This window comes from Cebus imitator, unplaced genomic scaffold (genome assembly GCF_001604975.1).
Source record: "Cebus imitator isolate Cc_AM_T3 unplaced genomic scaffold, Cebus_imitator-1.0 Scaffold40, whole genome shotgun sequence".
In the NCBI taxonomy this organism is placed as follows: Eukaryota; Metazoa; Chordata; class Mammalia; order Primates; family Cebidae; genus Cebus; species Cebus imitator.
Genome location: NW_016107355.1, coordinates 6,655,313 through 6,670,309, shown reverse-complemented (window position 1 = coordinate 6,670,309; position 14,997 = coordinate 6,655,313). Strand labels below are relative to the sequence as shown.

Sequence of the window (14,997 nt, the reverse complement as noted above, 5' to 3'; positions counted from 1 at the left end):
TCACCCTATTGAGACCATTTAGCCAGAATGGTCTCAATATCCTGACCTCGTGATCTGCCCGCCTTGGCCTCCCATAGTGCTGAGATTACAGGCGTGAGCCACCGTGCCCGGCCAAACTTTTTATCGTAAAGCTTCTCAGTTTCACTAAACTTAGAAACTAATTTCCCATGCTACCAATGTAAGAAATCAAATGCCTTATTGCCTATTAATAACATCTCTATCTAATGGTTATCTTTTTGGAAGATGCCAACATTTATACATGAAAGTCTTCAGTGTGGACCATATTTTTAAAAATTACCTAAGATTCATCAGCCAGTTGCAGTAGCTCATGCCTGTGATCCCAGCACTTTAGGCCAAGGCGAGCATATCACTTGAGTCCAGGAGTTCAAGACCAGCCTGGGCAACATAGCAAAACCCTCTACCAAAAATACAAAAACTGCAGGGCATGGTGGCATGTGCCTGTGGTCTCAGCTCCTCAGGAAGCTGAGGTGGGAGGATGGCTTGAATCCGGGAGGCGGAGGTTGCAGTGAGCCATGATCATGCCACTGTATTCCAACCTGGGTGACAGAGTAAGACCCTGTCTCAGAAAGAAAAAACAAATTCACTCATCAGATATCAAAGTAGCAAAATACATTGGCATATTTTATGCATATCTGGGCAGTTTCACACTTAAAATTTCATGTTTTTAATAAAAGGACTCCATGTAACTGAATATGAGGACAACTTGAAGAAATCATGGGTTTGGAAAGAGCTATACGGTGTTAGAAATATTAGACCGTCCTGCCACGGAATACTGGGTGTATATGGAGGGATGATTTACACTGGAATATTTTACTGGATATTGAGAGGAATGGAGCCATGGACTCTGAAACATAAAGGTAATTCAAACATATTTGAGAGTATGAGTGTTAAAAATTCATTAATTAGAGAAAGTGATTGTTTTAATGTTTTAAACTTGCTTAGAAAAATTATAATTTTAGTGTCTAAGACTAGTATATTATTGGCGTAATATTTTGAAGTTTTTATAAAGAGGCTTAAGAAAGTACTTCAAAATTATATTTTGTTAAGCATCTCCCTCAAAATTGTTGAAGGTTCTGACTTTGAACAGCTCAAGCCAGCCAAGGATTGCACACCTATTGAGTATCCAAAACCCGATGGACAGATCAGTTTTGACCTCTTGTCATCTGTGGCTCTGAGTGGTACTAATCATGAACATGACCAGCCGGCACATTTAACCTTAAGGGATGACAGTATACCTGTAAATAGAAATCTGTCGATATATGATGGGCCCGAGCAGCGATTCTGTCCTGCAGGTAATGATTTTCTAACCATTTTAGGAATATGATTTTGTTCTTTTAAAAAATGATTTGTTATCTCCTTCCATTGCTTAGAAATTGTAAATGACTCTTCATCCAGCTTCCTTTAGGAAACTTTAACTACTGGTGTTAATTTTTGTTAAGTCTAGTTCAGATGACATTTCTCAAGGAAAAAAAAAAAACCGTTTGTCTACACACAGACTAAGATGAAGATTCTTGAACATAAAATACTCTTCGCATGTTCATGTGACTTTAAAGTCATTTCTATCATGTCAGCTCATATGTATTTATTTGAGTGTATGTGCTAGAATAGCAGGTTACGGTCACATTCATTCCAAGGAATGCTCCCAAACTTTAAATTCACCATGACTTTTTTTTTTAGTGCTGAGCTTTCAACTGAAATTACAGTAGTAGGAACCAGGTCTCAAATGATATGGTAAAACAAAATCGTATTCAGATACTTGAAAACTAGTACATGGCTTTTGTCATTACAGTAGGTTTTTAACTTGCTGAGGTTACTAAGGACTGGATCTAATTTGTTTTTTTAGTTGTACGATGAGGGTTCTCTTACCCCTAGTCACCCACAGTCTAAAATAAGAAAATTCCAGAAACAAATAATTTCTAAGTCTTAAATTGTGCCCATTAAGTTTTAAATTGTGTGCCATCCTGGCTTGTCCCACCCTGGATGTGAATTACCCCTTCGTCCAGCATATTCACGCTGTATACGCTGCTACCAGCTCATTGTCACTTGGTAGCCATCGTGGTTATCATCAGATTGACTGTCACAGTATCATGCTTGTGTTCAATAACCCTTATTTTACTTAATGATGTCCCCACAACACAAGAGTAGTGATGCTGACAATTCAGAGATGCCATAAGTGCTTCCTCTAAGTGAAAAGGAGAAAGTTCTCTATAAAGAGAAAAAAATCCCATACTGAGGTTGCTAAGGTCTACGGTAAGACCGTATCTTCTGTGCAAGTGTGAAGGAGGAAAAAGAAATTTGTGCTAGTTTTGCTGTTGGCCCTCGAACTGTAGAAGTTATGGCCAGAGTGTGGCAAGTGCTTCCTTAAGATGGAAAAGGCATCACATTTGTGGGTCAAAGATATGAACAGAAATGTGTTCTGACAGCCTAAGTTGGGTACTACCTGAGCTTTCAGGCATCTACTGGGGATCTTGGAACTTGTCCCCATGAATAAGAGAGGACTACTGTGAAATAAGGGAGGAATTCGAGGCTGTGTGGAACTCAAACACTGAGTGTCAAGTACCCTCGATAGTGAGACTACTCAGCCAAATACTGCTGTACCTTCTTTTATTATGTACATATAATTTATACTCACATCAATAGCAATGTACCAAGGTCTTCATGATATTCTCTATGGGTGAGCATTCAGAAAGCAACCTTTAAGGCTTCTGTGGCTACTCTTAAATTTCTACTTTTCAATTTAAAAAGTTTTTAAAGTTAGGCACTTCAATGTTACTTATTTTTACTTTACAGGAGTGTATGAATTTGTACCCATGGAACAAAGTGATGGATTTCGGTTACAGATAAATGCTCAGAACTGTGTGCACTGTAAAACATGTGATATTAAAGATCCAAGTCAGAATATTAACTGGGTGGTACCTGAAGGTGGAGGAGGACCTGCTTACAGTGGAATGTAAACTGCAACTAGCCAGTTTCTTTAAAGTATGGCAAGCTAACTTAAAATGTTTAGAGATTAACAGATGTCAAAATAACTTTCTGCATATTACTGAACAGTCACAAAATGATCAAGTAAAAATTTTATACTATATCTAAGACTGTCCCATAAAAAATTGTATTTCTTTTAATCTTTATAATAAGAATGCAGCATCTTCCTACCTCTTCAGTTCTTCAGAGATTCAGTACCAAGAGCAAAATTCACTACTGGACTTTACATTTGACTTGCCAAAGTAAAGTATTCAAATATAAAAATGAATATATATATTCTAGACCAGGGGCCAGGAACCATTCACCACTAATGAATGAAGTTTTATTGAAAACACAGCCATATCCATCGGTTACACATTGTCTACGACTAATTTTGAGTTACAACCCCAGAGTTGAGTGGGCGTAACAAATTACATGGTCCACAAAACCTAAAAACCTTATGATCTGGCCCTTGCAGAAAAAGTATGTCCACCCCTGAACAAGTTTTGTGTAGTATGTGTATGTATTATCTGTAAGTATGAAAATCTAGCATCATCCAACCACAGATACATTAAAGAACGGAAGGAAACAATATACAAACTTAAGCTTTCATCTCTTTATTCAACAAGATGTATCTTTACCGAGTTTAAAAACAGACTGAACACCATTATCCTTCATGAATAATGCAGATAACCATTTTAAAAAGCATTTCACTTAGCTGGGTGTGGTGGCTCACGCCTATAATCTCAGCACTTTGGGAGGCCGAGGCGGGCAGATCATGAGGTCAGGAGTTCAAGACCAGCCTGACCTATATGGTAAAAACCCACTGTACTAAAAATACAAAAATTAGTCAGGCTTGGTGGCACACACCTTTAGTCCCAGCTACTCAGGAGGCTGAGGCAGAAGAATCACTTGAAGCCGGGAGGCGGAAGTTGCAGTGAGCCAAGATCACACCACTACTCCAGCCTGGGCGACAGAGCGAGACTCCATCTCCAAACAAACAAACAAACAAAAAAACACTTTATTTACTGTATTGTAACATGTTTATTAAGCATGAACCCCTATCGGTACTCCTAAACTGTAAACAATGAGGAACTGAGGTGTAAAAAGAAACATATTAGGGATCATATTAATAGACAAAATCCTTTAAATTTTCTTATTGCATTTATACAATCACACAATAAGCAAAATTGAATCCTTACTAAGCAAACATTTTTGCATATACTGCCTTCTCTTTATCTTTCTGTGCCTTTATCTTTTGTTTGACTTTCAGCAATTCTGCCTGGATAGCTGTAAAATAAATATGCAATATGAGTTTTTTTCTCAAAACATCCCCAAAATTATGGTAACTTAACAGTTTTAACATGTTAACTCCCCCTTGAAAAAAATTCTTCGTAAAGTCACTAAGCCCTAGTAACAGAAAATCTGAACAATCACACACAGAAATGAAGCCTAATTTTAGAGGACTGTCAACTGAGAACTCAAGTACATAAAAATTTGCCTTCTCCCTCTACCTTAGAGAACAGTAACTGCCTCATTTCATTTCAGTAATAAGAAACCAAAGACATTTTTCAATATCCAGATCTAGTGTTGGTATTCATCGTTGGTTTACTTGAAAAACAAGCTTATTTTTGTCAAAGTTTACTAAAACACATAACCAGTACTGTGATACTAAGGTTGCGGCCACATTCAGCTTAAAGAATGGTCCCAGATGTTAAATTTACCATGAATACTGTGCCTTTCAATGCCGAGCTCTCAACTAGAATAACCAGAATGGAAACAGAGTCTCAAATAATACCATAAAACAAACAGTATCTGACATGTAAAAAACTACAGAGATGATAACTTGGATAACAATGTGAAAAACTAGTATATTCTTGAGTGGGAGTAGAATGTAAGCTCTTTGAGGGCAGGGACTTGACTGTCTTGTTCACTGGTATATGATAATGCCTGTCCCAGCAGCAGGTATTCTGTAATATCTGTTGAACAAACATCTAAAATCTGGCAAACTGAACAATGGTTCCTGAGGATACGTTTTTAAATAACAAAATTAACTTTCACTATAAAAACTGCCAACTTACCTTTATCTTCTGGTGCTATCTCCTGAGCTTTTTTAAGATCAGCCTTTAATTGGAAAAAAACATTTAAGTGTATGATTTATAAAGGTAGTTGTCTGTTTTAAAAAATTAAACACTTCAAACAAAATTTACCAATGCTTGATCATATTCTTTTAATCCTTGCCATCCTTGAGCTCTTCGGTACAATGCTTTGGTATTTGATGGGTCTATTTCAAGAGCCTATAAAAAACGATAAAGCTAGTATTTATATCAAAGTATTAAGTATTAAGCTTGTATGCTAGATCTCAACTCACTGCCTATCAACTCCAAATCCATCCTTCACTGCTCTGTGAAAATGGAGCTGAAACCTGCAAACACCTCTCCTCTGCCAGTGGGCACAAAGTTTTGTCAGTAGAGGGCACTAAATGGACATGGAGGAGAAAGACATTTCTCTACCAGTTTCCAATATGCTTCTCTCATACCATGTTTCAATCTCCTGAATGGGCCTGAACTAACACTTAGAAAAGAAAATCATTTTGAAGAAAAATTTGTATATACTCATACTTGAATTATAGGTATTTTAGGAACAATAACTTTTTATAACTCTTAAAATATCTTTCTTAAATTGTTTTTTTAAGACAGGATGTGGCAGGCTGGAGTGCAGTGGCCTGATCACAGCTCACTGCTGCCTCGAATTCCCAGGCTCAAGTGATCCTCCCACCTCAGCCTCTGAGTAGCTGGGACTACAGGTATGCACCACCACACTAGGCTAATTTCTTTCTTTAGAGATGGTTTCACCATGTTGCCCAGGCTGATATCAAACTCCTGGGCTCAAGTGATCCACCCACCTTGGCATCCCTAAGTGCTGGAATTACAGGCATGAACCACCCTACTCAACCTTGGTCTTTTCTTACAAAAGGTCTTTTAACCTAAGGACTTTATACATTAGGTCTACCCCCGGAACGAACATATTAAAATTATCTTTTGTTTATTTAACATCTTGTAAAGGCCAATACTGAGATTTTATTATCTGCCTCACAGGTCAAAAAGAGATGCTGGGTGCAGCGGCTCAGAACTGTAATCCCAGCACTTTGGGAGGCTGAGGTGGGTGGACAGCTTGAGCTCAGGAGTTAAGAGACCAGCCTGGGCAACATGGCAAAAACCCATCTCTATAAAAAATATAAAAATTAGCTAGGTACGGTGGCGAGTGCCTGTAGTCCCAGCTACTTCGGAGGCTGAGGTGGGAGGATCACCTGAGCCCCGGAGGTTGAGACTGCAGTGGGCTGTGACCACACCACCACATTCCAGCATGGGTGACAGAGCAAGACCTCTTCTTAAAAAAAAAAGGAAATTCAGAGTGAAGAACCATCTTTTCTTTTGGTTAACTTTTTTCCTCTGTTGTATGCTTCCTTCTAAATGTATTCCTATCCCTTATTCCACCTACCCTACCAAATTAGGATCTCATTTTAGTTCTTCTTTCTCTGAGCATAGCTAGTCTAGGAACATGGCCTAATACATAAAATTCTTAAAATGTTTCATTGGAAAACTTTTCAAACTATATAACAGGAAAGAGAACCGTAGTTGCTCTATTTGAGGAAGGTAAAGCTGCTACCTTTCTAGCTTTGTCAATTAGCATACCTGGATGGCCCTCCTAAAAATGAATGACCTGTTCCAATAGTACCCATTCTCCATACACAAGTTTTGATGAACTTAAATTGAAACTGCCCCCCTCCTATCCTGATCACTTATTAAGCTGCTTGAGGGTATGGATCTTTTAAATTAAAATAGCTAGTCTCTATCAGGTGCTTAAAATGTGCACACTAAATGCTTCACATTATGTTATATAAACTTCTATAACCACTCCATGAGGTAGGCAAAATTAACAATTTACTCAAGGACTACAAAGCAAGTTAGTGAGTAGCAGAGCTCTAATTTCTGAAAAAAGCCTGTTGGGCGCGGTGGCTCACAGCTGTAATCCCAGCACTTTGGGAGGCTGAGGCAGTGGATCACCTGAGGTCAGGAGTTTGGAAACCAGCCTGGCCAACATGGTGAAACCCTGTCTCTACTACAAATAAAAAAATTAGCCAGGCGTGGTGGCGTGCGCCTGTAATCCCAGGTACTCGGGAGGCTGAGGCAGGAGAATCACTTGAACCCAAGAGGCAGAAGTTGCAGTGAGCCAAGGTCATGCCACTGCACTCCAGCCAGGGCAACAGAGCGAGACTCCATCTCAAAAAAAAAAAAAAAAAAAGAAAAAGAAAAAGAAAAAAGCCATGCCTGACTGACTCCATAACGCACATTCTTAATCATTCCTGGCTTTGTCTTCCGATGCCTAACATATAATAGGTGCTCTTAAGTGAATACATGAGCTGATGATGTATGTGCTTTGAGAAAAAAAGGTAAGGATCTTCATAGCTGTTAAGTGACATAGTTATAAGTAAAATGAATGGAGAGAAAAAACTGAGGGTCCAAAATATTTAGAACCAAAGTGTTTTCTTAAGCCTCATTAGGTCCTACCAATAAGATATATTCATCTATATATAAATTGTTACTATTCAAACTAAGTCATAATCCAACTTATTCAAAAAGTTCAAGATCAAACAGACTTACCTCCAAACAACTGTCAATTGCTTCCTGCCAATTTGACATCTTCAGTTTACAAGCACCAATATTCAGTACACAGCTTAAAGCTATAGGTTGCAGCTTGGCTCTATCTGCTGTCTCGATAACAGCCTTTGAACTGTCAACATATCTGCAGAATGCATTAATTAAAGCAGTATGAAAGGCCATATAAACAAGAGTTACTCTTCTTCTCTATATCCAGAAGTGTTATGTCATTTCTGACATAAAAAGCTCTAAAAATGCAAATATTAATAATCATAATGATCACAATTTTATTGCTTATTTTTCTTAAGAAGGCTTACTTATTTCTGTTCCAACTTTTTTTCCCAAAGTGTTCAAAGAGGCCAGTTTAAGACCAATTCCCAGATCTAATTATGCACTAGTAACACTTTTCTATTTTTAAAACTCGGGTCCTATGTACTTTCCAACATAATTATGTTTGGAACCAGGATTCTCATAACAGGAGAAGGGAATTCACATTGACTTTGCATTGTCCCTGAAAAGGGCCCAGAAACTGAGCCCACCTGCCCCCCGGAATTTGGTTTCTAAAGTTTCCTTTCTCTGAAAGACATCAGAGGTCCTTGGAGAAACTGCCACATCAGATCTGAAAGCAAGGTAAGATGAGCTTGGAACATCTTGTGCAAAAAAGCAAGTGCTCACAGACTAAGAGGAACATGCCAAAGGAAAGGGGCCTTCCACTGAACAAATTTGGAACCCTGAAAAAGGATGACGGTAATATACTGTACTAACAAACAGAATTGAAAACTACCCATAACATATCCCTCTAGTCCTTGCTACTTGGGAGGTTGAGGAGGGAGGATTACTTGGGCCCAAAAGTTCAAGACCAGCCTGGGCAATATAAGGAGACCTTGTTTCTATAAAAGGAAAAAAAAAGAAAAAAAAAATATCCACAGGTCTATAGTGATACTTTAAAAATATGCGGGAGGTTCTTGCAAACAGAAAAATGCTAGTTAATAACTGTACAATCATAAAATTAGAAGATCGGTATGATAACAGATGCAGGCATGGATTTTCATTGATGCCAAGATCCACTGTGTGAAAGGTTGTTGGGGACTGGATATTCACACAATTTCACAGTACCACCTCAGACTACGTAACAAATGCTTCTGGCTGGCATTACTTTAACCACGTGTACAAACTCAAACAGGCCAAAGCGAAATGTGTCTTCAAGATGTGATATCACAGGTAATATAAAACAACACCCACCTAAGTCTTCTTGCAAAAATATTTCACCTCAAACTAATCTTAAGGAAACAAACACATACAGATGGAAGTTTATAAAAACTGACTTGGACTCCACAAAAATGTAAATGAGTAAAAAACCAGGGGAGGTAGGAAACATAGGTAACTAAAGAGACTACAACCAAATACAACACATACTCTTAGTTTAGACCCTGGATTTTTCTAAAAAAATTGAAACAACTGGGGAAGTTGGAATATGGAATACATATTTATTTTCTTTTTAAGACAGACTCTCATTCTGTCACCCAGGCTGGAGTGCAGTGACATGATCTTGGCTTGCTGCAACCTCTGCCTCCCAAGTTCAAGCAATTCTCATGCCTCAGCCTCCCAAGTAGCTGGAGTTATAGGCGTTTGCCACCAGGCCAGGCTAATTTTTGTATTTTTAGTAGAGGGGGTTTCATCATATTGGCCAGGCTGGTCACAAACTCCTGACCTCAGGTGATTCGCCTGTCCATCTGCCTCCCAAAGTGCTGGGATTACAGAGATGAACCTAAATATGGATTACATGTTATCTATCAATATTATTTTGGAGTGTTTTAATGGCATTGAACTTATGTAGAACGTCTTTGTTTCTTAGGAAATACATGCTGAAAAACTTAGGATGGAGTATCCCAGTGTCAACAACTATCAAAATAGTTCCGTGAAAACAAAAACAGCAAAAGTTAAAAATTGGTAAATGTAAGTAAAATGTGTGAGTAATTATGTACTACTCTTTCAACTTTTGTCTTTTGAAATTTTTCAAAACAAGCTGAGGGGAAAAAAAAATGCAACTATTTCAGCACACCTGGTTATTCCACAAGTAATTTGCAAAAATATAATGAGCAATTCTTAATTTTAGTTTATAATTCAATTTATAATTTCTTAAAAATAATTTGTTAGAAATAATATTACCTTATAATTTGTTAGAAATAATATTACCTTAAAACTTTTGCATATTTTTTAATGGCCATCTCCCAGTTCTGGGATTTGAAAAAAGTATTTCCAATGTTTTTTAAGTCTTCTGTTATTAATAAAATTTTATCTACCTGTATAAAAAAATAAATGTTGGGTTTTAGTAAGTAATGTGGTTTAATGCTAGATTCTATCACATGAGAGACTGACACAGAAACTCAAACTTTTAGTATTTTTATTAAATATTAAATACTAATATAAAAATATTTATATTTTAGTAAAAATATAAATATTTTTACTTATTTAAGTAATTATGGTTTGACTAATCTGAAAGTACTTACGTCTTTTAAGTCTATATCCGCATCCTCAGGGAAATCTGGATGACTGTCGCCAGAGCCATCTTTTGGGAATATTCCCCAATCATCTCCTTCCTTCAATTCTCCACATTCTGCAATAACGCACAACTGTAAAAATAACCCTAAATTGTAGAAGTGCACTATCATAATAATGAGAGATAAAAGCTATACAGCTGAAATCGCGTGCAACACTGTCCAATTCACAGATTTATGTGAGGAGGCTTATTTATCTGCTAGAATTACTATAATGCTGTTTTCATACATTCCAACTATGTAATATACGACAATGTCAGTATTTACATAAGGGTTTCATTGTCATTCGGGAGCTCAATAAACACAGAATAAGTTGGCAATTTTAACACTGTCTATGTAAGTGGCGTTAGGTGGGGCATGAGCTTTCTTCCGGTTTACTATGATTCTTGTCATACACTGAGTGACAGCCTACCTCCTACAAGTAATTGAGCTTCCAACTCCCACTCACAACCCTGTCACTTAGGCTGGGTAGTATTACAGTTATTTGGGTTTTTTTTTTAAATTTTTTTTTAAATAGAGACAGAGTCTCACTATATCACCAAGGCTGGTTTGGAACTCCTGGTCTGAAGTCTTCCCACCTCAGCCTCCCAAAGTGCTGGGGATTATAAGCATGAGTCACCATGCCCAGCCAATATTATGGTCATTTTGATTCACAGACATTTAGTACACAAGGGTCTTCAGAGATAATCTAGTCTAAATCCATAAGTAATTTAGACAGGATGAGAAAACAGGTGTGGAAAAGTTAAGTAACAAGGTCAAGGCCAACCCTCTGGTTAATACTACAATCCAGACAAGATTTTAGGTTTAGTATCCTCATTCTACTACGTACTACTAAACATACTGACGCAAAAGTTTTGCAGGTATAGGAAGGCTTAATGTAAACTACCAAAGATCACCAACATGAAAGCTGAAATAATAAAAATCTCCTTTAAAACTACCCTAATTATCTTTCCCATTATAGAAAATTAAAAAAATTAAAAAGTGGCAGATCCAGGCTCCTCTACCCAAAACTATTATAACATTTTTCCAGCTAATAATCATCTGATCCTTTTACTTACATTTCTTTTAGATAGCAACTAAGAGCCCGGGCACAATGGCCTAAGCCTATAATCCCAGCACTTTAGGAAGCCGAGGCAGGCGGACCATGAGGTCAGGAGTTCGAGACCAGCCTAGCCAACATGGTGAAACCCCATTTCTACTAAAAACATAAAATTAGCCAAGTGTGGTGGTGCAACGCCTGTAATTGCAGCTACTAGAGAGGCTGGGGCAGGAGAATAGCTTGAACCCGGGAGGCAGAGGTTGCAGTGAGCCAAGATCCCGCCGCCAAAGCACTCCAGCCTGGGCAACAGTGCAAGACTCCATCTCTTTTTAAAAAAAAAAAAAAAGACAGCAACTAAGATAAGTGCGTTTCACTGTAACTTTTTACTTACTTTGGCAGGTTTTTCACCTTTCACTTCTACGTTTTCCAATATCCTTGCCACTCCTATTCCTTTAATTACTTGGCCAAACACCACATGTTTCCCATCCAAATGAGGAGTTGGAACTGTTGTGATAAAAAACTGAGAACCATTTGTGTTGCGGCCTGCATTTGCCATGCTCAGTAAACCCTCCCGATCATGCTGTAGAAATAAAAAGCATTAAAAGAAAACCAAGGTCAGACATGTTCTTTCTGAACTGTTTGTTAGTCTGAATTGTTCTTTTACTGAACGTAAAACTGGGGTGGACTATATTACTATTCAGATCAAACTTTACATTTTTTTACTTTTCACTTTAAAAATTTTTAAAGTACTTTTTACTTCTTGTAAACTGCAACCTTTAATGCACAAAACATAGAGAGAGCATTTAATCGCTTTTTAAACTTTTAAAAAAACCTTATGAAAGTAAATAAGGTAACAGAAAAAACAGTCAGGGGGAGGGTTATTTCTAACTTCGTCATGAGAAAATATTTATACTTCATCTTTAAGAAGAAGATGCAGCATTAAGAAACTCTTATATTTTGTCCTTTTTATGATGGGCATTCTTTTTTTCTGGGAAGACCTGAATAGCCTTTTAAGTTCATAAATATGCCTACATTATGAGTCTTCCTTTACACATCAATAAACTGGGAACAATAATGGGATACTGAATTCACCCAAGACATTCAGTTTGGTACTTTCCTAATCTCAAAAGAATCTAAATCATATGGGATTTGGATTAGGTTTTCATCCCAGGTGAATCACTTCTTCAGAGAGTGCTCAAAAGAAACTGCTGCATATATCTGAAATCCAAATTCTGCTCTGGCATAATCCTGTCAAAGATTCTATGAAACCCAATTTCTTAATCTTTTCACTTTATCTCCTAGGCTTTCTAAATGTATTCCTTGTTGGTGCATGCACCGTAACTCTGATATTACATGTCTCATGACATCCCTACCCCACTGAAATGCCTTTTACTCCCCTCAATCTAAATCAAATCCAGAATTCAAGGCCACCAAGTGTATAGAAAGCAAGAACCATGTGTCTTTTCTATAGGCTCATTTCTCTATATCAATGTGATCATCACATAACCTTTAGTTTTCATCCTTCTGGTAGCTTCCTTTGGTACAATAGTAAGTAGAACTTTATTTCCTCAACAGCTCATTGCCTTTGTCTTTCCTCACCCATGTCCCTTTTTTAATTCTGCATCAATACTATAGTTCCTGCCTAAGCAAATTTCAGCCATGTTGCCACCTTGCGAGACCCAGTCTACACAGCCTAAGTAGCCATTCCTCCTCAATGACTTCTGTAATAATTTGGACTGCATAAATCACATCTTTTTCCTACAGTACAAATAGTATGTATTAGCAATGTTATACAAACAAGGATATTCAATAAATTTAGCATTTATTTATATACTATTATTCTCCAATAGTCCCATGTATTTTAATTTTGCTTCTGAGGTAGGATTATGGATCCCTTGTCATCAAGGCCTTTCATTTTTATAAACCCTTTGGTGCCAGTGACGGTGCTGCACACAGAGTTGCAGTCAATAAATACTGGCTGGAAGACTGATGACATTTTTTATCCTAATAAGCTTGTTCATATTCCTTATTTCCAAAAATATCACTTTATCATTGTACTTACATGTCCACTCCTATAACCTGAATGATGTAATATACCCCAGTTACACCTTGTGACAACAAAGATAAGAAGGCATAGGCACCACTAAAGTCCTTTAGGAGCTTGGACATTAACTATATCTGCTAGTTTGCAAAGCCCCTCGCAACCTGGATATTAGTGATGATTTTGTTGCTCTTCAAATTCAAGGATAAAGATGTACAAGTTACCATCCTTCCAACAATGAAAACATTTTTCCTGGAAACAATTTTGCCAGATGTTAGTGGCACTTAAAAACTCATTGGCTTAACTGAAGCATATAAAAACTGGATCACAATGAAATAGTGCTAAATAAAATCATTACTGAATAAAAACTTTTCCATATTAAAGAACCTATTTACAAAAGTGGAAATGGAAAAACCTAACCACACTTGAGACATTTTTTAGTGTCTTACTCCAACAAGTATTCCAGATATATAACAATCTTTTTATCAGCAATGACATGCATTTTCTCTACTTTACCTTATAATGGAAATTTTCATCTTCAAATTTTTCACCATAAATACTTTCTCCACCTGTCCCATTCTGATTTGAGAAGTCTCCACCCTGGATCATAAATTTCTTAATAACTACAAAAAAGGAAAATGGCTATTAGTGACTGAGACACGGATGCGTTTGGCAATACTCACTCATAAATATGTGCACAGACTGCTTCCTAGTGCATGACTCTAGGCATGTCACTCTCCTGTTTCTTTCCCCACCCATCCCCACAACTCCAAACTCAAGGATTTTCACCACTGGAATCCAAACAACTTTCACTGCCTGATCCCTGCTAACATTCAGAAAATCAGTTCAAATGATACTTCCCCTATAAAACTGTCACTGAATCCCCAAAACTGTATCTCCTAATTTTTCTCCCATAGTATCTTGACTCTGCCTCAGTAACATACAGCATTATGATCTGCCCCTTCCAGCAAACAGTGAACTCGTTAAATACAGCAACTATATTGTTTTACATCCTTGTAACTATGTGCATGTGCACATATTAGTCACTCAGTAATGTCTGCTGAAAAAAGATCAATTATTTCCAATAAATTTGTTCTACCTTAATGGAAAATTTTCAGCAAATACATCACTTTGTGTCAAAAGTTGCCAAGATCGCTTCCATGTCCAGAGAACCCTAGAGCTCACGAGAATCAGCATTTGGTTGTATCACAGTGGTAAAGATACACAGCGGGATAAGGGAAGACACAGGCAAAGTCTGGAGAAATCCATATGCATGCTTCCTTGTGCTTTCTCCCTCCCATGAAGTGCCACAGAACACACACTTCCCCCAGCAACAGAAATGCAGCAACATGTACACAACAGTTCTCCCCAGGAGAGCCAATTACAGACTCAGCACCCAAGGTATTTATCAGGCACACTCTACCTAGCATGTACCAAAATTCCAGACTCCCCAAAAGAAAGCAGATGTTCATTTTGTACAGATAGACTAGGCATAGTAAATCTCCCTTACTATCTAGGAAATGGTTCAAGTATCAAGTTCCCTGACTCCAGCCAAGTGCTACTCTTGTAGGCAGACCTAAGGATAGCAGTCTCACGCTTGCTATGTTAAATATTTTCTGCATATACTTTATTAGCATATTTCAGGTTTTTATTTAAAATGAAAGTAACTAGTTTAAATACTTTTTTTTTAATGTTAATTTTTTTTTTTTTTTTTTT

At 37.4% G+C, this 14,997-nt stretch overlaps 2 protein-coding genes across 2 annotated transcripts in view; one reads left to right on the top strand and one right to left on the bottom strand.

The window, feature by feature from the left end:
• Positions 1-3,111, top strand: part of ETFDH (electron transfer flavoprotein dehydrogenase) — a 37,668-nt gene extending 34,557 nt beyond the window's left edge. The window contains exons 11-13 of the mRNA XM_017526014.2: positions 696-878; positions 1,092-1,313; positions 2,812-3,111. Of these exons, the coding sequence (XP_017381503.1) occupies positions 696-878; positions 1,092-1,313; positions 2,812-2,975 (569 nt within the window). The 3' untranslated portion in view covers positions 2,976-3,111. The remainder of the gene's footprint in view (positions 1-695; positions 879-1,091; positions 1,314-2,811) is intronic.
• A 465-nt stretch (positions 3,112-3,576) lies between these two features.
• PPID (peptidylprolyl isomerase D) overlaps positions 3,577-14,997 on the bottom strand; it is a 14,399-nt gene continuing 2,978 nt past the window's right edge. Inside the window, exons 3-10 of the mRNA XM_017526015.2 lie at positions 13,798-13,904; positions 11,632-11,820; positions 10,154-10,276; positions 9,840-9,946; positions 7,647-7,788; positions 5,193-5,279; positions 5,064-5,106; positions 3,577-4,272 (exon numbers count right to left, since the gene is read on the bottom strand). Of these exons, the coding sequence (XP_017381504.1) occupies positions 4,184-4,272; positions 5,064-5,106; positions 5,193-5,279; positions 7,647-7,788; positions 9,840-9,946; positions 10,154-10,276; positions 11,632-11,820; positions 13,798-13,904 (887 nt within the window). The 3' untranslated portion in view covers positions 3,577-4,183. The remainder of the gene's footprint in view (positions 4,273-5,063; positions 5,107-5,192; positions 5,280-7,646; positions 7,789-9,839; positions 9,947-10,153; positions 10,277-11,631; positions 11,821-13,797; positions 13,905-14,997) is intronic.